The sequence below is a fragment of the Dermacentor silvarum genome, chromosome 1 (genome assembly GCF_013339745.2).
Source record: "Dermacentor silvarum isolate Dsil-2018 chromosome 1, BIME_Dsil_1.4, whole genome shotgun sequence".
Lineage (NCBI taxonomy): Eukaryota > Metazoa > Arthropoda > Arachnida > Ixodida > Ixodidae > Dermacentor > Dermacentor silvarum.
The window spans coordinates 381,788,200-381,810,456 of NC_051154.1; the positions used below are offsets into that span (position 1 = coordinate 381,788,200).

General features: G+C 45.5%; 1 protein-coding gene across 1 annotated transcript in view; it reads left to right on the top strand.

Moving 5' to 3' along the window:
* LOC119437497 (zinc finger protein 841) overlaps window positions 1-16,947 on the top strand; it is a 48,417-nt gene extending 31,470 nt beyond the window's left edge. The window contains exon 4 of the mRNA XM_037704503.2: window positions 15,928-16,947. Coding sequence (XP_037560431.1) covers window positions 15,928-16,213 — 286 coding nt within the window. The 3' untranslated portion in view covers window positions 16,214-16,947. The remainder of the gene's footprint in view (window positions 1-15,927) is intronic.
* The last annotated feature ends 5,310 nt before the right edge of the window (window positions 16,948-22,257 follow it).

A 22,257-nucleotide genomic window follows, 5' to 3' on the forward strand; every position in this document is an offset into this window, starting at 1 on the left:
GAATGTTTACCGGCCCAAATACGAGACAGTACTTTGAAATCCGTGACGTCATGCTGGCGGTCATGTTTTGGCACAAAATTTCATTAAGAGGAACTGTGACCTTCATTTGCTCTTTTTTAATAATCTACTTATTACTGCGATATTAAAGAAAATGGCGTTTTAAAAGAATATTTCATGAAACTAAACTGATTTAGTGTTTCTCTTTAGTGTCCCTTTAAAGTTCCTTAACATTGCGCAGCTGGTAGCAGTGCATTGTTAGTGTAAGCTCGCTGCTGCCGTCGTGGCGTGCTGTGGTGAATCGCATAGTTTCTCCTCACCCTTATGAAGAAATGATTATGTAAACTTAAGAGAACACTAAACTGTACTTCCGTTTTTTGTGTGCACTTTCGTGGAAGCTTTGCATGTGCTGCACACACACAGCAGCAGGTGTTCCAAAAGTAGATTCGTCCTTGCCCCAGGGGCTGCTTTAAAACGCTGAAGGGCATTCCCAGCACTGTACGTGCCAACCTAGCGGCAACAGAGCCATGCCACGCATTTTTCCTGCATCGAGAGCTTTGAACTGCAATGGGGCGTCTAGATGTTGGTCCATAATTCTGTCCGCAGTGCTGGTGCAATTCAAGAAATGCCGTGGACTGCATGGAGGACAATATGTTGTCGCACGTGATGATAAAAACCTGTGTGACTGACCCATGATGGACATTAACTAAAGCTCGGAACATGTCTTGGGATTGTGTGTCATATATTGACAGAAACGAGCATGCTAGCTTGTATCCCATAAACAAGGAATTGTATGTTTAATTTTGAAGCGAAGGGGGTGCAAGAATGACCTGTGACGTTGCTCGACAGTGAAACAGTGCCACCAATTTGTGTACCGTCATTTAATCAAAAAGCTCCACAGGGGGAATTGTTTTGCTTGTAGACAATATTGTATTGCCTAAAATTGCATTTTATGCTCTTTTGGCAACATTTCCTTGCGAGAGAGTAATTTCTTTCTTTTCCAGCTAGTGCGTGGAAAAGTGGTACCACGTTGTGCAAACGAATGGAGTCATGTTGAACAGAGTTATTATTACACAGCAAATTATTGAACAACTACACGAAGGTTCCTAGTTTTATTGGCCGTATAAATTCCAGTAAACATTCACTTACTAATTAAATAACAAGCATGTTGTAATACTCGCGCAGGTAAACATGAATCGATTTCACTCAATGACCGCAAACACTAGCTGCCACAGTGCTGATGGGAAGAAGAGCGCAGGCAGAACGCTTCGGCTGCCTCTTGCTTCAACACATATCTAAAACTTGAGATGACACGCCTCCAGCACTACGGTAAGACAAGCACGCATGTAGCCACCTGCCATCTCGGCCACGGGAGGAGACGTGCGCTCAGCTGCTCCCCCCCCCCCCTCCCTAGCGCACGCTTGATCAAATTGCCTCTTGTGCATGCGGGAAGACGGTGCTCATCAAGCCATCGTCCTTATTGGCTCATCCTTTCCCTCACAACCACAGCCGTAATTGTGCAGGGTGTGATAGGATCTTATCGCACTTGGACTTTGTACAGACGTGATGGTGAGAAGTCGTCTTTTGTTTAGTACTAACATCACTACTCATGTTCGTAAGACGCTTCTGTAGCTGCTTTTCGTGGCGTGGGATTGAGAGCTGCGCTTACATGCGAGCGTGTATAATTTGGCAGTCTGCACCCGTGGCAGTTTCCATTTCGTCGATTGTCCTGCGTATCTCGTCTATTTCGTTTTGTGCTGCAACAGAACTATTTATTGTTTCGGTATTCATTCGTGGGGGCAGTCAAATTTTATTCTATTGAAATTGCATATAAACACACTTCATAAATCCCCCTGAGCTCAAAGCTGTAAAAACCAAAGAAATTTTGAGATGCGAGTTTTGAGATAAGCGAAATCAGGAAAATTTAATCTCACTGGCCACGCATAATCTTGGAGCTTTTCCAGAATGGTGGCGGTAATATTTTTGGTCACTAACTTTCGCCCGACTCGGCACAGGACATGTCCGCATGTACACGGGCAACAGCGTCTTGCACTGCGCGAAGACTACCTGCTTGGTCAGGCGATTGACCCTGACCTGAAGCCCGTCTTCCGAGGAGCTTGTAACCGATTCTGGACATGCAAAAAGTTTATGCTGCTCATTTCTGCATCCAAATGAATTCGGGATGATTCCACTTTGAAAATTAAAATGGAACTGCGGAAATGCTCGACTGTCACGCTTTTAGCCAACGCCCACCAGTGACATGCTGCTTACACCTCACCATCGCACACAAATGGAGCAAGTGTTCTTCTAAAGCCACAATCTTGCTGAAAGTATGCCGCGAGTTTGCATGATCGCCTCATTTGCGCACAGCTCTTGCGAGGCCACTTTGAAGTGGCAGCAAGCAGTTGAATGGGTGGTAGTGATTTTAGAACTGTAGTATGCAATGGCAGACAGACAAAAAGGGGAAGAACTGTAGGCGGGGAATGCAGCGTGTGGCTGGGTGCCAATGGTAATATTTATTTATTTGTTTAAATAATACCTTACAGGGCCACTCAAGGGCATTGAGTAAAGGGGGTAGCCGTTTCTAAAGAACAGAAAAACATGTTAGCATCAGATAAAAAGGTAACAAAGAGGTCACAAAAAGTACAGTAGGACATCAAAAAAATTAAAATTAAATTATGGGGTTTTACGTGCAAAAACCACCATCTGATTATGAGGCACGCAGTGGGGGACTCCGGAAATTTAGACCACCTGGGGTTCTTTAACGTGCACCTAAATCTAAGTACACAGGTGTTTTTGCATTTTGCCCCCATCGAAATGCGGCTGCCGTGGCCGGGATTTGATCCCGCGACCTCGTGTTTAGCAGCCCAACACCATAGCCACTAAGCAACCACGGCGGGTTACAGTAGGACATCATAATACAGTGTTATCAAAGAGCTTATTCAGGTTATCACGAAAATTTTCGTGGTTTGACATGAATGCAATGTGGTCTGGAAGATTGTTCTGATGTGCAATAGCACGAGGCAGTCATGATGAGTTAAATGCCTGCGTTTGGCCATGTATGCGCATGAAACTGAGCCTGTTGTGAAGGCGTTGTGATGTGTGAACAGGTGCATGAATCAGCAGACAGATTTATTCGATGTAAATGTACCTGCGAAACAGGCATGGAAGAGCGATCACGTGGCAAGTTTCTAATGAGTGAAGTGGAATGTCTTTTTTTATTCGGGTAATGCTAGAAAGATGGTTGTACTTACGCAAGATGAATCTGGCTGCTGTATTCTGAACAGCTTCCAACATGCTGATAAGGTACTCCTAATATGGTGATCATCTGGATGAAGCAAATTCTAGTTGCGGATGAATAGAGGTTAGATATGATAATGTCCATACATTAGAAGGTGTGTTATGAAAGTTTCTATGCGGATACGAGGACTTGCAAGCTTTTGAAGAGATGGCTGCTAGATGCGTATCGCAGGAAAGATCAAGCGTAAGGTGGATGCCAAGATTGTACGATAGGGTATCGCAAATTTCGGTACATTATTAATCAAATAATTGGGTGGTGGCGTGGAGCAGAGGTAGAATACCTGGCCTCAAACCTGAAGGTCGTAAGTTCGAATCCTGCTCCAGTCCACTACATTTTCGGGCATAGAGTGGTGCCTGACAACGGCAAGAAAAAAAATATAATGCCGAGAGCTAGTGGGGCTATACTAGCTCAGGTGCAACCAAACTAGGAGGGCCCACTAAGCTTCATCAAAGTCACTCCCTCACCAGAAGAGGAATTGGCCTCCCTGGTGCAGTAGTCGGCCACTACCTCCCTCATGACTCCGACAATTAACCCATGGCCCTCAGTCCCCAGTGGCTGCGGAGCACCTGACCAAGACGGCAGTCAGACCTGCTACGCGGCAGAGGGTGCTAAGAATCTCTGGGTCCAGACAGGCCACCAATGGAAACTGAACCTGGCAACATTCAACACGCGCACCCTCTCGAGGGAGGCTAGCTTAGCAGGACTGTTTGATGAATTATCAGGCATTGCCTGGGATATTATTGGCCTTAGCGAGGTTAGAAGAACTAGTGAGGCTTACACAGTGCTCACTAACGGCCACGTCCTCTCCTACAGACGTCTTCCAAATAAGAGAGAATCCGGGGTAGGATTTCTAGTCCATAACAACATAGCGGGCAACATTGATGAATGCTACAGCATTAATGAGAGAGTAGCAGTCGTAATAAAGCTGAATAGGAGGTACAAAATGAAGGTAGTACAAGCCTACGCCCCAACCTCTAGTCACGATGATAAAGAAATAGAACAGTTTTTTTGAAGATGTTGAATTAGCAATGAGGAAGGTGCAAATTCAGTATACTGTAGTCATGGGCAACTTTAATGCAAAAGTGGGGAAAAAGCAGGTTGGTGAGCAAGCAATTGGCAACTACGGCATCGATCCTAGGAATGCAAGAGGAGAGATGTTAGTGGAATTCGTGGAAAGGAATAGGCTCCGAATAATGAATACCTTCTTCAGGAAGCGCAGTAACAGGAAGTGGACCTGGAAAAGCCCTAATGGAGAAACAAGGAATGAAATAGATTTCAAGCTCTCTGCTGAAACAAGCATAGTGCAGGATGTAGAAGTGTTAGGTAACGTAAAGAACAGTGACAACAGGTTAGTGAGGTCTAGGATTTTTTCAATTTGAAGAGAGAAAGAGTGAAGTTAGTCAAGAGGAAACAGGCCAACCTACAGGCACTAAGGGTAAAAGCAGACCAATTCAGGCTGGTGCTCGCAAACAAATATGCAGCTTTAGAAAAGGAAGATAAAGACCATATAGAGGTAATGAATGAAACCATAACTTGGTTGATCTCAGAAGCAGCAATTCAAGTGAGAGGTAAGACACCAAGGCAACCAGTAGATAAGCTCTCCCAAGAAACAAAGGACCTAATAAAGAAACGACAAAACATGAAAATGTCCAACTCAAGAGATCAGATAGAATTCGCTGAACTGTCAAAACTGATCAAGAAGAAAGTAAGGGATATTCGAAATTATAATGTGGGAAAGATTGAGGAAGCCATAAAATATGGATGCAGCATGAAATCAATAAGAAGAAAGCTTTGCATAGGACAAGGCAAGATGTATGCACTGAAAGATAAGCATGCTAATATCATCAGCAATTTCGATGACATAGTAAAAGCAGCAGAAGAATTCTATACTGACCTGTACAGTGCCCAAAACAGCCAAGCTACTTTCATTCGAAATAGTGATGAACCGGATACGGAGGCTCCTTCTATAACTAGCGATGAAGTTAGAAGGGCCTTGAAAGACATGACCAGGGGAAAAGCTGCTGGAGAATTTGGAATAGCAGTAGATTTAATGAAAGGTGTAGGAGATATCATGCTTGAAAAGCTTGCGGCCCTTTATACGCAATGCTTCACAACTTCAAGTGTACCAGAGAGCTGGAAGAATGCCAACATTATACTAATCCATAAGAAGGGAGATGTTAAAAAATTGAAGAATTATAGACCCATTACTTCTTTCTTGGGTTTTACGTGCCAAAACCAGTTCTGATTATGAGGCATGCCGTAGTGGAGGGCTCCGGGTTAATTTTGGCCACCTGGGGTTCTTTAACGTGCACTACAACGCAAGCACACGGGCTTTATTGCATTTCGCCTCCATCGAAATGCGGCCGCCCGGGCCGGGATTTATAGACCCATTAGCTTGCTTTCAGTATTGTATAAAATATTCACCAAGATAATTTCCAATAGAATCAGGGCAACACTTCAGCCAACCAAGAGAACAGGCTGGCTTCAGGAAGGTATATTCTACAATGGATCATATCCATGTCATCAATCAGGTAATCGAGAAATCTGCGGAGTACAATCAACCTCTATATTTCTTTCATAGACTATCAAAAGGCATTTGATTCAGTAGAGATACCAGTAGTCATAGAGGCATTGTGTAATCAAGGAGTACTAGAGGCATACGTGAATATCTTGGCAAACATCTACAAGGATTCCACAGCTACCTTATTTCTCCACAAGAAAAGTAGAAAGTTACCTATCAAGAAAGAAGTCAGGCAAGGAGACACAATCTCTCCAATGCTATTCACTGCATGCTTAGAAGAAGTATTCAAGCTCTTAGACTGGGAAGGCTTAGGAGTGAGGATTAACAGCGAATATCTCAGCAACCTTCGGTTTGCAGATCACATTGTCCTATACAGCAACAAAGGAGACGAATTACAGCAAATGATTGAAGACGTTAATCAAGGAAGTGTTAGAATTGGATTGAAGATGAATATGCAGAAGACAAAGATAATGTTCAATAGCCTGGCAAGGGAACAAGAATTCAGGATCGCCAGCCAGCCTCTACAGTGTAAAGGAGTACATTTATCTATGTCAATTACTCACAGGGACCCTGATAACGAGAAAGAAACTTACAGAAGAATAAAATTGGGTTGGAGTGCATACGGCAGGCATTGCCAAATCCTGACTAGGAGCTTACCACTGTCCTTGAAGAGAAAAGTGTACAATCATTGCATTCTACCGGTGCTAACATACGGGGGAGAAACTTGGAGGTTAACAAAGAAGCTCGAGAACAAGTTAAGGAGCGTACAAAGAGCGATGGAACAAAAAATCTTAGGAGTAACGTTAAGAGACAGGAAGAGAGCGGTGTGGATCAGAGAACAAACGGGGATAGACGATATTTTAGTTGACATTAAGGGGAAGAAATGGAGCTGGGCAGGTCATGTAATGCGTAGGATGGATAACCGGTGGACCATTAGGGTTACAGAATGGATACCAAGAGAAGGGAAGCGCAGTCGAGGACGGCAGAAAACCAGGTGGGATGATGAAGTTAGGAAATTCGCAGGCGCAAGTTGGAATACGCTAGCGCAAGACAGGGGTAATTGGAGATCACAGGGAGAGGCCTTCGTCCTGCAGTGGACATAAATATAGGCTGATGATGATGATGATGATGAAGAAGCACTACCAAGTCATCCTCAAAATTTCCCGGAATTTATTTATTAATGATTGATTATCGATTAGCTATTGATTGGCTGTCGATTGGCTATCGTAAGGTATTGGCCACAAATTTGGGCTAGGCTAAGCACTACCAAGTAATCCCCAGCATTTTCGGGAATTTATTGAATATTGATCGATTATCGACTACCTTTTGATTGGCTATCATTTGCCTACCGATAGGCAATTAGTCCCCACCATTCTTAGCTAGACTTAACCAGGCTCAGCTTCGCTAGTTCACAGGTTTATGTGCCATTGCGCTTGGATTCTTTCTGCACTGCTGCCAGAATTGGCCCACATTTTTAGATTCAGTGGACACATTAGGCCCGACTGAAACAGTTCCGCTGTTAAAAATGAGAACTTCATCTGTTTTACTATTATCTTTGACAAGATATAGTCATGTGATAAGATATACAGTCAGGAGAGCGGTGTGGATCTGAGAACAAACGGGAATAACCGATATTCTAGTTGACATTAAGCGGGAAAAAATGGAGCTGGGCCCGCCATGTAATGCGTAGGATGTATAACCGATGCACCATTAGAGCTACAGAATGGATACCAAGAGTAGGGAAGCGCAGTCGAGGACGGCAGAAAACTAGGTGGGGTGATGAAGTTCGGAAATTTACAGGTGCAAGTTGGAATCAGCTAGCGTAAGACAGGGTTAATTGGAGATCGCAGGGAGAGGCCTTCATCCTGCAGTGGACATAAATATAGGCTGATGATGATGATGACAGTCATCTTGCACATGTCACTTCAGCTTGGCACAGAATGCACTGAACCATACAATGCATAACGGTCGCGTGTGCTCGAAGGCCCTTCAATGAGCGGGCCCGAGTCTGGCCCGGGCCCGTGGCTTCAAGCCCTAGTCCGGCCCGGGCCCGTGGCTTCAAGCCCTAGTCCGGCCCGGGCCCGTGGCTTCAAGCCCTAGTCCGGCCCGGGCCCGCGGCCTCAAGCCCGGCCCGGGCCCGCGGCCTCAAGCCCGGCCCGGGCCCGCGGCCTCAAGCCCGAGCCCCCCGACAAACGCTTCGGACGGCCCGGCCCGGGCCCGTGCAGTGCTCTAATATTTAGTTGCGCGGCATCACACAGCTGCCTGAGGCCGCGTACGTCGCTTCCGGATTTTACATGAGGTAGATGGCGAAGTGCTGTCAGCTGGTGCTGCACTAACCTTTTACGATTGCTAAAACATTCTTTGAGAAGTTCTACAGCATCTGCGTAGCAAGCTTCAGAAGTCGTAAACCGGCAATGGCCACTGCCGCTTCCCCTGCAAGATAATGCTGTAAATAGAAAAACTTGGACGTTGTCGATATATCGTTGTCGATATGAAAAGTCTGCTCGAACTGCTCCCAGAAAGCTGCCCATTTGTGAATGTCGCCTTTAAATGTTGGCGTATCAAGATTCGGTAGCCGTGGGCCAATTCTGGGCATAGCGTGAGGAACTGTCTGGCTTGGATTCTGAGAAGCACTCTTCCCTGTACTGTCCGCACATTCCAAAGCGGCAATCTTGCAACGAATCTCGGCAAACATGCTGATAGCTTGATCGTTATAATCTGCAGCAGTTACATATTCTGCTTCGAGCTCATTGTCGGCAATGTGCTATTCGAGTGCATCGTTAAGTTTCGAGAGCTCGTTGTTGCTAGCAGATAGATGGTCAAAAATACCTGAAAGCTTTGACTTGTCCACGGTAGGATCAGGAAGCATCAACCAAGCTTCCTGCAGAATCTTCATATTATGTGCTCGTCGAGCCGACTGCTTGGTCTGGAGGCGATCCATCCGACTAGCTCTTGATAGAGATCTGGTCTCCACGCCGATCATGAACGATGCATTATCCAGTCAGTCCTCACCGCCCGCAGCGCAAAGCGGTAGAGTAGAAGGTCTTTGGAGACGTGCGATGACCGTAACGAGTCCGCACGGAGGTTTTCGGCACCAAAATGTAGAAAAACTAATGAGACGCGAAGAAAGCAGACAGAGAGCTCATTGTTCCAACTTCTCTTCGCAGTGCTCGTCTGCGCGCGTTTATTAGTCTTTTTCTACAGTATCAAAAGCTTTAAAGAAATCAAGAAAGAGGCAGTCATTGTTGTTCACGTTAAAGTGAAGGTCAGTTGTGAATTCAAATAACTGCGTGTCGCATGAGTAGCCTTTCCTGAAACCATGCTGATTAGAGAACAAAAAGTTATTGGATTCAAGGTGACGGTAGGTATATCAGTAGAACTCACTGTTGCCAGGTGTAAAGCAAATGCAAGTGTTGATGCTACCCTGTTGCATAGGCAACCTGCATGTAGAGGGGCAGAAAGTGCTAAGAGTCCTCAACAATCTTAGATGCACTGCCAAGTTTGGTGGAATCTATGTGCCATTACCCCCTCTTGTTCATGGGGCAAATAGGTCGTGTCTAAATTGCACTCCCAATGACAGATTCCTTCGAGTAACAGAAACAAATATCTAAGGCTATGCTTTTGCTGGCAACATGTATCAGAAGCAATAAAAAAATTATGTCATGGCTGCCACATGTTCAACAACATGATGGTCATGATGCATTCCCGGCTGTTGCAATTGCTTCCGCAATATAGAGCACAGCCTTTGAGATTAGTGTCTGTTTCTCAGAGGGAGCCTTCTTCGGGCTGCATTTTGACGCCACGGTTGGGTGATATTTCATTCACTGACATGATCTTGGTGTGGTGCCAAGCTTCTGTAGCCACATGATTCTGTTTTCACTTTTTAGTAATACTGTAGGTGCACACGAACTATGGAAACCTTTAGAATGAAGCTTCTCTCTCATTTTCACAGTTGAGTTTTCGATATCTGGAGTCCGGCACAAAAACTTTTTCAGATGAGGAACACCGAGTTGACAGCACAGTGGAAAAAAATTTCTACTTAATCAATATTTCAAGATATCAGTTCAAGTTAAGGAGAGTTGAGTGTTCGTGGAAAACTTTTGGGATTAGCTGATCAATTTGGAATTACACATTTTGAATTACAGAGGCTTTGTTGTATATTGTCTATATACATTGCTTCACTTTGTGATACTGTTTTATGATTGCTTTTCACCATGTCATCGAAATTATCAGGTTAATACTCTGTGCAAGATGTGCATATTTTATCTGAAATTTGAGTCATGCTGCATGATGCGTTGCGAACGGCCACACCGCGCCGGCCTGAGCAGCCACGTTGACTTTTCATGTCGCTTGGCTTGGTGGCTTGACGATGGGATTGGCCGTCCAAAGTGGCCGGGGCAACACCTATGACGTATTTTTGGTTTCCGCCAGCGAAAGCATGACCTTTGAGATCTGTATTCGCTATCTAAGGATGTTGTCTATGACCCGTTGGGGCTCTGAAAATGGTTTTGGCGCATAGATGTTCTGTATAAACATAACTGAGAGCTCAGCCAGTTGGTGTGGTTCTATCTTAAGAAAAAACAAGCAAGAAAAAGACGTGGACGAAAAAGAAACGACAAACACAGTGCCCGTGTTTGTCGTTTCTTGCTCATCCATGTCTTTTTGGCACTATTTTTTTGTTAAGATGGTATAAAGTCCAACGCCACGCGCCAGATGTTGAATGTGCGAGTGAAAGCATGGGAGGGGAGTCGACAACCACAGCGAAATCTCACACGCATGGGAAAGGGGGGAGGAAGCGCGGTTTCTTTCGTCGTGCTCCAGGAACGGGGGGGGGGGGGGGGGATGGCGGGCGGCGTTGTACTCTGGCATCAACGGACTTTTCCAGAAATTTAGGCGCGTCCTCTGTGGCGATCATAAGACACTGTGGGAAGCTGGAGCGCTGCTGGCGTGTCATCTGGTCACCTCGTTTGCAGCTCAGGGGCGTGCAGGTGGACGAGTGCAGCACTTTTGCAGGAACAGCGCTTCAAACTTTGCTGACAGAAGAAGCATGTCAAAGCAACATGAATAACAGCCAGCAGGCAGTAAGTGTTGTACGTTCATTGATAATATGACATTATCTAGTACATATCGCTACTTAATGTGCTCGATGAATAGGAAACTTAAGGCGGCTGCGAGTGCATTTGTGTACTGTGATCATTTGGTCCCCTACACTTTCTTTATCGTGCTTCCTGGTGTGGGTATTATTTCCTCATTCGTTTTATTCCAAACGTACGGATGCGCAGATACTTTGTGGCCCGGCAAAAGGTACGTTGTACATAAGATGTAGGTCACCCTAAATAGAACTGTGTTTCGCACGTCACACTGCCACTGTGAAAAGCGCACCGAGGGGTTTGAGGCTGACTGTGTTGTGCACATCAAGCAACTAATACGACTGTCTCAAATGGTGCGTCTTAACTACTTTTCATGCGCAACGCTGCAAGTAGTAGAGGAACCCATCAACACATGCGTAGGTTGGATGTAATGCGCCGACAAGTACAGAACTCTTAATGAAGGCGTAATCGCAAACATGCGGCAATAATATATGCTTCTGCATTTCTTGCATTTCGTTCCAAGCAATGTAAAAGAAGCTTTTTCTGTAACTCCTCTTTCCAAATCGTGAACAGAAAATTTTTAGAAGAATCTTGAACTTGATTTATACCGTGTTCAAAGAGGAAACAACATATGGTACTGCAGGGTTTTACGTACGAAAACCACCATATGATTATGAGGTGCATCGCAGGGAAGGGCTCAGGAAATTTCAACCACCTTAGGTTTTCTAACGTGCACTGACATCGCGTGGTACAGCGGTGAGCACTGTTAGGGTGAACACGCGAGCGCGTGGCCGACGGCACTATCAGCGCCGCGTAACAGCCATCGTTGGAAACATTGCACATGCGCAGCATGTGCTTTGCGAAACACTCTTTCCACCGCGCGCATCACGTCATCGATACGCTTGTTCGTCGTCTGCTAGCCGCATTTTTTGTTCGCTGAGCTGATACCTTCTGCATTTCAAGGTCCATCTGGATTGAAGATTGGCGCGTGAAGGAAAAAAGTGAGTGTAAGAGGGATAATTATTAAACTTTTTATTCAAGAAAATTGCACTTTTGCAATTCAAGTTAAACAAGACCATGAGAACAAATATAAAAACATGAGCAAATCTAATAGCGAGTCATGTGACCACTTACAGCAACGACTACAGCTATTCTGGACGGTAACGAGTCGTAAAGTGATCGAACATATTCCCGATCGGCTTTCAGCCTTTCCCACTCGTTGCTGACTTGCGCCCACAACTGGTCCGAAGTCGCGGAATAAAGGGGCTTCCTTGCCAAAGAAGCTTTCAGACGGCCCCACACGTTTTCTATCACATTCAGGTCCGCTCCTTTCGGAGGCCATTCCAGTAGCTGCATGTGCTGCTCCGCCTGGAACTCCTTGACAGCCCGCGCCGTGTGTATCGGTGACCGGTCCTGTTGGAACAGGTAATCACCGTCTGGGAATAAACTGCTCGCATATGGCAACAGCACATTGTTCAAAATGTTGCAGTATTGTTGCGACGATAAGTGTCCACGTATACGTTGCAGGGGCCCTAAACCATATCTTGAAACAGCACCCCACACGTTCACACTCGATCTCCCACTGGCAGAAACACCTTGCACGTTGTCCGGGTCGTTCCTGCGTGGCATTGTGATGTTAACTAAAACAATTGCTTTTCAAAGCAGGAAGTTTGCCTCACCGTGTGCCTGGTAGTCTCCAAACACGCAATCTTTGGTCTTGTCGCGTCGAAAACGTCGACTCATCCGAAAAGATGACGCGACCCCACTCTTCTGATGTCCACGCTTCGTGCAGCTCAGCGAACTGCCGTCGTGCGTCCTTGTTTGCCGCCGTTAGTAGTGGCTTCTGCGCTGCGACGCGACTGCGAAGGCCCGCAGTACGCAGGCGACGTCGAACAGTGGTGTCCGAAACGTCCAAATCCAAGTCCTCGCGTATTGCTGGGGCTGGCAAGAAAGGGTTACGAACAGCAGCTGCAACTATGAGGGCGTCTTCATCGTCTGTGGTAGCTTTAGGGCGGGGCGCGCGGGGTGCATCCTGAATGCGACCTTCATACTTGTAGGCTTGAATTATCCTGTTCACAGTCTTCAGGGGCCTATTAACTAAAGCGCCAATATACCGCTGGGAATAACCTTTCAGGGAAAGATCGACAATTGAGCGCCGTTCATCATCGGGAACCCTAGCCATAATACGATCTGGCGACAGAATGAACGGCTGCGAAAGATGTTTGGTTGTTTTATATACGGCGTTGCATGCACAACAACTTTGAAGGGAACGAATAGACACGCCCCCATAGATATACAAGTTTTTTTGTCTTGTTCTGTTCAAGCACAGATGTTTAAAGAAATCTTAAAATGCAGGATGCATGGGCTTAGAAAACAAAAATGCGGCTAGCAGACGACAAACAAGTGCATTCATGACGTCATGCGCGCGGTGGAACAATTATTTCGCGGAAGGCGTGATGCGCATGCGCAATGTTTCCAGTGATGACCGTAACGGGGCGCTGACAGTGCCGTCGGCCACGCGCTCGCGTGTTCACCCTAACAGTGCTCACCGCTGTACATGGTCTCTAGTGTTACGCCTCCATCGAAATGCAGCCACTGCGTCTTTTGGGCCAGTAGCCGAGCACCATAACACCACCGTCGGCGGCAACACATGCACGTATGTATATGTGAACTAAAAGAAAGGCAACCGAGGGGCCCAATTTTTAATAATCATATCATAAGAAGCCAACAAATAGTGAAACCAAGGACAACATAGGGAAAATTACTTGTACTTACTAATTGAATTAAAGAAATAATAAATTAAATGAAAATGGATGAAAAAACTGGCCGCAGGTGGGGAACAAACCCACGTATTCGCATTACGCGTGCGATGCTCTCACCATTGAGCTACCGCAGTGCCGTTCTCCCATCCACTTTCTGGGGTATTTATGTCTTGCAACTAGAATTAACCCTGGGAGTGTTGGCCAGCGCCACCACTCACAAACCTAGGTGGCAGATGTGGAACATCCTTTCTGCCGCAGGAGTCTGATTAATTTGCAATTTCTTTATTTCAATTAGTAAGTACAAGTAATTTCTCCTATGTTGTTTGGTGTCACTGTTGGCTTCTTATGATATGATTATATATATATATACACACGTTACTGCATATGTTGTTTCCTCTGTGAACGTGGTATAAATGAGGTTCAAAGTTCTTGTGAGAATTTTCTGTTCACGGTTTGGAAAGGGGCACTACTGAAAAAGCTTGTTTTATGTTGCTTGGAACGAAGTGCAAGAAACACAGCGGTAGATATTATCGCTGCATGTTTGCGATTACGCCTTCATTATGTGTTCCGTACCTGCAGGTGCATTACGTCCAACCTACGCATGTGTTGATGGGTACCTCTACTACTTGCAGCGTCGCGTGTGAAAAGTAGTTAAGATGCACCATTCGAGACAGCCATATTAGTTGGTCGATGTGCACAACACAGTCAGCCTCAAACCTCTCGGTGCGCTTTTCACAGTGGCAGTGCGACGTGTGAAACGTGTTTCTGTTTAGAACGCACCAACATCTTATGTACAACGTTTTGCCGGGCCACAAAGTATCTGCGCATCCGTACATTTAGAATAATACAAAGGAGAAAATAATACCCACGCCAGGAAGCACGATAAACGAAGTGTAGGGGACCAAATGATCACAGCACACAAATGCACTCGCAGCCGCCTTAAGTGTCCTATTCAACGAGAACTTCCTCTAGTACATATCGCTACCTAATATCATATTATCAATGAACGTACAACACTTACTGCCTGCTGGCTGTTATCCATGTTGCTTTGGCACGCCTCTTCAGTCAGCAAAGTTTGAAGTGCCGTTCCTGCAAAATTGCTGCACTCGTCCGCCCACACCAGTGCACCGGTTTCCCATAGGGCCTAGCGCCAATCCCCTAGGGGAAGGCACGGCACTGCGATTTCTGGAAAGGTCCACTGCGTTCTGCGCGGCAGCGCGTGGGCCGTACCTTGAAAGAGATCTGCGTTGGGGGCAGAGTCTAAGCAGTATAGGTGTGTCGGTTTCTCGTAGCTTTGTGTGTGCTGTGTGTTCTCGGCGCTCTGTTTGCGATAGACTGCATGCAGGTCACATCGCTCACTGCCGATGCCGCACTATTCGACATCAAGTGCCTGTGCTCATCGAGTGTGATGTGTTCATGTTTTCCTGTGCGTGCTCACACCGTGCTTGTTAATATAGTGGATAAGCAAATGTTTACAAGTTTATACGGCGATGATAAAACTACTATCCTTACTTTTTATAGCTGTCTACTAATTTGCTTTGGCTTTCGTGTGAAACTGCGACTTTTTTTTTTTTTGAAACGTAAGAATTCAAATAATATTGTGTGCAGTTCACCACTACTCTCAATTTATAATTTTTCTGATTTCTCGGCTCTTGCGTTTCCTGGTTCTTATGTTTTTGGTGTACAGTCCTATGAAAAACGTATCAGCAGGGTTCTACTTTATTGTCTAATCAGATTGTACATGTAATTTGAACAGTGTACATTCTTGAATGTATTGCGATTACTCTGAAATGTTTGGTGAGACTGACTTCAGCCTTGAGTTTAAGATTCGACAACTGTGCTCGTCACATTTTTTAAATTTGATTTTAGTGTTTATTTCTTTCAAACGAAAGGGGAAGCCAAGGCAAAGGCGGTAGGCCTGACGGGGCCTTGGCTCCCTGTTACAGCCAGCAACACACACATCCATTACATATACAGCAACAAAATACATGTGTAGATCGTTTACATGACTTGATATAATACAACAGAAATGCAATGGTTTTGTACATATAAAGCAACTATGATGATGCATCAATACAATAGATTATTATTTATACATATAAATGGAGTTGCGATTTGAGTGTAGCTTGTCTTTCTGGGCACAAGTTCTCTCCCAATATAGAGTTTCATTCTTAAATCCCATTTTTGTGTCTTCTTTTTTTCACTCCCACTGTAATGTTACTGTGTTCTCACTCATTCACGTCGTCTGATGTGCAGGTGTAACAAGTGCAAGGCTGTCTTTGACAACCAGGTCAGCCTTAGCAGGCACAAGGGATCACACACGAGAAAAGCACGGGCTGCATCCAGAAGTCAAGTGCCATGCCAGTGCAACCTTCAAAGCTGCAAAGTGTGCAGATGGTACGAGAAAGCCAGTGGGGATGTTGCCAACAACAACAGTGACACAGGCAGCTCCTACATGTGCTACCTGTGTTCACAGGTGTTCCGCACCAAGGAGAATCTGACCACCCACCTAATTACAAAGCACTTCAAGATGTCAATTTAACTCGAAGATGCTGTTGACCTGAGCAGTGCAAAACAGACGTGCAGAAATTTGGGGAAGTTAGAGTGGGAAACAAACTCATTTAACAGGCAGGCGAACAATTGTACACACTGAAAACATACAGTAAGAAGCCGAGAGTGCGTTCAAAGTTATGTTAGGAATGTCTCACAAGGTGGGTCACAGTAAATTGCTTGACCCGATTTGCAAAACAAAAGTATGGCCCCTCATTGCATTTGTGTACTGCAAGCTGTGCCTTAAATTGTTGGTGGAGATGATAAGAGTGGCTGTGTGCCACACTCAGCAGCTCCTTTCTAAAACACACACACACACACACACATGCAAAAAGGAAGACGTTGAAAAGGAAGACGTCTTTGCAAAAAGGAAGTGTGCAGGTGTTGTTCCCCACTCTATCAAGGAGTGGTTTCTCCCAGTGATTACAGAGTCTCAGTTATTTCTAACTAACAGTGGAACTAACTTATTGGAAACTAACAGTGTTAAGAGAACGCAATTTAAGTGAAGTAGGCAAGTTGTTTGTCGGCCATAGTTGAACCAACCATATGTACCTCACTAGCTCATGCTTAGTTTTCGAACAAATGTGCTACTATAAAAGCACTACATTTTCATGCCTGTCAGTGTGCAGGTATGCCTGTTTGCATTTTCACAGCACGTGTTCTTGTTTCCATTGTTCATATCACTCATAGCCCTTTGGTGGTGTGTTTAATTCAAATAAATATAGTGTTGCATCTGTTTTGTTCTCCTTCCATTTTTACAGTAATACAGTGTACCTACGTTAATTCGACCCTGACTGGATTGGCGTAAGTTTATTGAATTATTCGGCAGGTCAAATAAACGAGATGCAGGAAAAAGGACACAGAGCTGGTTCATTTGACGGTGTTTGGCTAAGTCTAGCACGCCCCTGAATCAAACATGTGCTCGCTTTCGACATGTACAAAATGGAAAACTAACGTAGAGATAACATTAAAGCTGAAGTAAAAACCCGATGCACACCCGATCTTTTAGCAAGAAAATAGGGTTGGGGTCTAATATGTGTTGCATAGTGGCTACCGTTCTTCTAAATTCATCTTTGCCACAGTACAGCCATGTTATACAAATGCTGCGACCATGATTTAATCAGGTATATAGCGTAACCGGTCATTGTGAGCTACCTTTATTGCTGAAAAATTATCCTAGGACAGGCCAAAAATAGGCATTTTCGATGGCAGATAATGTCTGTTCACTGTCGCTTGAGCTCTACCTTGACACACTACCAGCAAATGGGTCGATATCGGGGTCACCAAAGGGGTCAGGCGCGTGTATGCGGGGACTGGTAAAGTTCAAATTATCTGACAATGGCCAATTTTAGGATTTAAATAATAAAAATTTGGGCCCATGGGAACATGTTATTTTCGGCTGGGACTTTCAGCCAGGATCGAATTAACGCAAATGTACTGTGTAGCACATCTTTGATGCATGCATTTGTTGAGAACATCAAAGGACTACAAAGTTGAGCAAGATGGTACCATTTTATATTTGAATCTAAAGATTGCAGAAATGACAATATGTATAGGATGTGTAAACACATAGGGTGGTGTTTTGTGCGAGTTAGTGACTGGAAAGTTGCCCATCTAATTAAGCTTGAGTGTTTATTTAACTTAAGCTATGCACATAAATGTACACACTTTTGGGACCCAGCAAGTTTCTTAAAGGGTCCCTACCGATTGTCATTTAAGGAAAAAACACGTCTAGGGCAGCTGCTATTTGATACTGCGTAATGACATAAAGCAAACGTAGCTGAAGTAAGTAAAACAAGAAAATGCAGTATTAGAGTAAGGTTTACACGAAGGTTATGAATTTTCTAACAATTTCTTTTTACGTCAAAACATCTGCAGAGTACAAGAAAAAGGATGTGTGCATGCACGTGAGTGTGGTTGCAGGTGAGTGTGAATGCGAGTGCAGGTGAGGGAACATATGAGACTGCTTGTCAGTAGAAGTAAGTGTGAACGTGGCGAGTGCGTGAACGATAAGCCGCGGTGATATCGGTTGATCTTTCTTGCGGAAAAATGGAAGTACTATCGCGCTCAGTATGAGCTACACCGCGGGACCGTGTGGCCAAGCGCACTGCAAGGTTGTACAACGGCACCGATCAGGACGTGTTTTTTCGAGTTATCAGGGGAGGGTTTGGCTGTTCTTGCGAGTGCGCATCGCCTCCACTTGCTTGCTTTCACCCTCGACTTGCTTTATTGCAGAGCTAGGCTAGATATCACCTGTCTTGTGAAGCTCGACTTGGCGAGCACGAAGTTTCGGCGTCAAGCCACGGCGGCAGTTATCATTTTCGAAGCTGGTATCACCACAGAGCGAAGCAAAGCGAGGGTGAAAGAAAGAAAGTGGAGGCGATGTGCACTCACAGGAACATCCAAAACTTCCCATGATAACTCAGAAACATGTCCTGATAGGCGCCACTCTACAACCTTACAGTGAGCTTGGCCACGCGCTCGCGCGGTGTAGCTCATACTGAGCGCGATAGTACGTTGTGTGTACAAGCTCACTTGCGGTGATGACTTATGTTTACAGATTGTGCACACCGAGATAGAAAGCACTCACTAATGTCGTAATAATGCAAGGTTCAGGCATTAGTGAGACGATGTATAGTGAAGTGAGCGGATATATTGCAATAGCAATGATATGGACACCCAAGCGTACTTCTGCCATGGTTGTGGACGTCGCTGTGAGGTTCTGTATAAAGTCTGAAAAGGCGGGGACGACCCTCCACCCTCCCTCTCCGTGCCTGGCGCGCGACAGAAGTCGCGCACCAGGCACGGAGGGGGAGGGTGGAGGGTCGTCCGGCGGTGGCCGCAGGGCTTCTTGAAAGTCATCTGCAACGTGGAAAAAGTGCGCGCCCACGCGAGCCTCCTCTTCCAAGTTATTTGCGATGTGAATAAAGCTCAACTAGAGCCAGTAACTTCATATTTTTCTATGTTTAGTTTGCTTTGAAGCGAGAGGTGGCACGACGGTCAATTCGCTCGCGGCTATTGCCATGCCTCTCGATCCAGCGTTCTGACAGCGAGTTTCCGCGGTCATGGAGCGAGATGTGTTCATGTTTACCTGTGCGCACATGACACCGTGCTTGTCTTGTCAGTAAGTGAATGTTTGCAACTTTATACGGCACATTGAACTACTATTCTTGCTTCGTATAGCTCTCTACTAATTTGCTATCGCAATCAAGGCTTCGTTTTCAGGTGAAACTGACTTTTTCTTTAATACACCTGACTGGAGTGCTGATGGCAGACATATCCAAATCATGACCGGCAAATGTTCCCATGACTTCCACTGAGTGAAGACGCTTAATCCTGTGTGATTTGCTACAGCTTCGCTGGTCATCCGTCTTCAGAAGGTGGAATGGCTGCTCATTTTTTTCCTCCCTCCCTCTTAAGTGTACACGTACAGGCTCCTTATATAAATAGGCAGAGCGAAACAGGGACTAGCCAAGTTAGCACAGAGTAACATACACCAAGATACCAGATACCAAGCGTAGGGAAGTGCAGTCGAGGACGGCAGAAAACTATAGGTGGTGTGATCAGGCGCGGATCCAGAGGGTGATGTCCGGATATCCTGACCCCCCATCCCCCTCAGATTTCTGCATCGCTCCCTCGCTGACAGGGGGATGGCCCTGTCGCAAAAAAATATGGCCACCAGCATTCTTCAAAAGTATTTTTCCTGAGTACCAGTGGTAGCAGCCATGTAGAAGTAAAGCTAGCTCGCTCACAAGCTTAGTTGTATTCCGTAGGGGTGTGGTGTCGCGAAGTTGCCGTAGTTATTTTTTCTCATGAACACCTTGGACCTCCTGGCGCCAGCCGTGCCGTACTCGTCCCGTCGGTGGCGTCGAATGAACAAAGGGGACGTCCCTTTTGCCAAGCACGCCGATGTGCGCGCGAGCGCCTTCGCGCCTGATTAACTTAGTTCACCCTCGGGGTGTCATCCGTTGGCTGTCATCGGTTCCGCGACCAACCTGCTTAATGAAAGATTTCTCGTTGAAGTGTTCATATATAAGTAACAGCTTAACTAAGAAGTACGCATAGGCAACTTTTTTTTTTTAACTGTAGCACCCATTGTGATCACAGTTACACGTTGACAATATCCAGCACGAGCACAGTACCGTTCGTACGCTACAAGTTTTTCATTGTAAATTCGCAGTTTTATGGTCGTACATTAAGCATAGGAGGCTCAAACCCGCCGGATCCGTTTATCTGAGTGGGCGTTCTCGCTGAGCGGGGCGAAGCCTCGAGCCGCGTCTGCGAAGTGGGGGAGCGTGACGTCCGCGATGACGTCGCGTGGTTAGAGAAACGGGAGCAGATGCGCGCCTTGTGTGAAAGGATGACGTCGAGTAGGAAACAAAACATGAAGACGCTGGCTCGCGCTCTCGGCTAACACGCCACATCGTTCTTTTTGTAGGTGGCGTCGTGAGTCTTCATACGCAATGATTCGCATATCGTAAACACCCAGCGTAGTGGTTGCCGCGTTGGAGCGGGGCGTCCTCCAAAGCAAACGAAGGTGTCTCAGCCGAACACAAAGAATAATCTTAAGGAAATCAAGGTGTCCCAACAGAACTCCAAAAACGGACGCGTGCTTACGCATTTCTAACGAACCTGCAACAGATCATCCCAAATTTTATTTTAAGATATACAATAGAGGCTAGGCATACCGGGTGTTCAAAATTAAGCTTTATGGTTTTCTTAAACTTAGGCACTGGGAAGCACGTGAAGACCATCTGCGCAAATAAGTTATGTGGCCAGGGGGACACAAAGTGAGATGATAATTATCGTTGTTAGCACCCGAATTAACTAAAATTGAATAATTAACTTTTTATTGACTGCAGTAAGTGTGTATGTTTGTATTCAAAACTTAGAGCCAGTCGTGTTTCTACACAGTTTCACTTGAAAGAATTATTCTAGCATGTCTGTGCTCCGAGATATCGAACTCCAAATTTTAATTGTCGTTCGCATGATTACGCATGCAACTTGCAAGAGAGTGAGGATCGGCGCAAAGCTCTTCCCTGATGTGACGCGGTTGTTGCGTGTGGCGTTTAATCTGACAATGGGGCGGAGGCATTGGTAGAGATAACAACTGTCCCCCTTCCCCTGACGGCTGGTGAAATGAAAAAAAAAAATCGAAGAATACGTAACCGCTGTCGTAACACGCGACCGCGCAGCCTGTAAAGATGGCAGCAGCTGCCATGCCGAGATAATGGCGCGAGCGGAGAAGCCGGAGGGCAGTGCGCGTGCGTAATGGTGACTAGACGACCAGTCATGGTCCTTGCCTGGGCTACGCAAATAAAGTGACTGCTGATTTCCAAGTATTGTAAGTTTTATTGAAATAAAGAGCAACAACTGCACCATGAACAGCAGCAACCTTTTTAGCTATGCTAACGAATATTTCGTACTGCCGCTTTAAAGTATGGTGTTGTCATGCACAAATATCATGACAACACTTCACCCATCAAGATGTCAATGCCCTAAAAATGTTCAAAATGCCTCCCTTCCACAGCAACACAAAGCATAAACCGCTCTCGCATCGACTCGATAACTCTGCGCAGTACGACAACTGAAATCTGGAGTCGGATATCTCGGAGCACGGACACGCTAGAATAATTCTTCCGACTGATACTGTGTAGAAACACGACTGCCTCTAAGTTTTCAATACAAAATACCCACTTACTGCAGTCGACAAAAATAATTGTTCAAATTTAGTTAATTGGGCTGCTCACTGCGATAATTATCATCTCACTTTGTGCCCCCCTGGCCACATAACTTATTTGTACAGGTGGTCTTCGCGTGCCCCCCAGTGCCTAATTTTAAGAAAACCATAAAGCTTAGTTTTGAACACGCTGTATTATCAGGCACAGCCACCAAGCACATGGCTGTATTGGGTAACGTCCTTTTCCTGTAAGGTCGGAGAAACCGATACCTGGCTTCGCTACAGGTCTTCTTCCTCTTTCTGGGGTTTCACGTGCCAAAACCAGTTACGATTATGAGGCACACCATAGTGGAAGG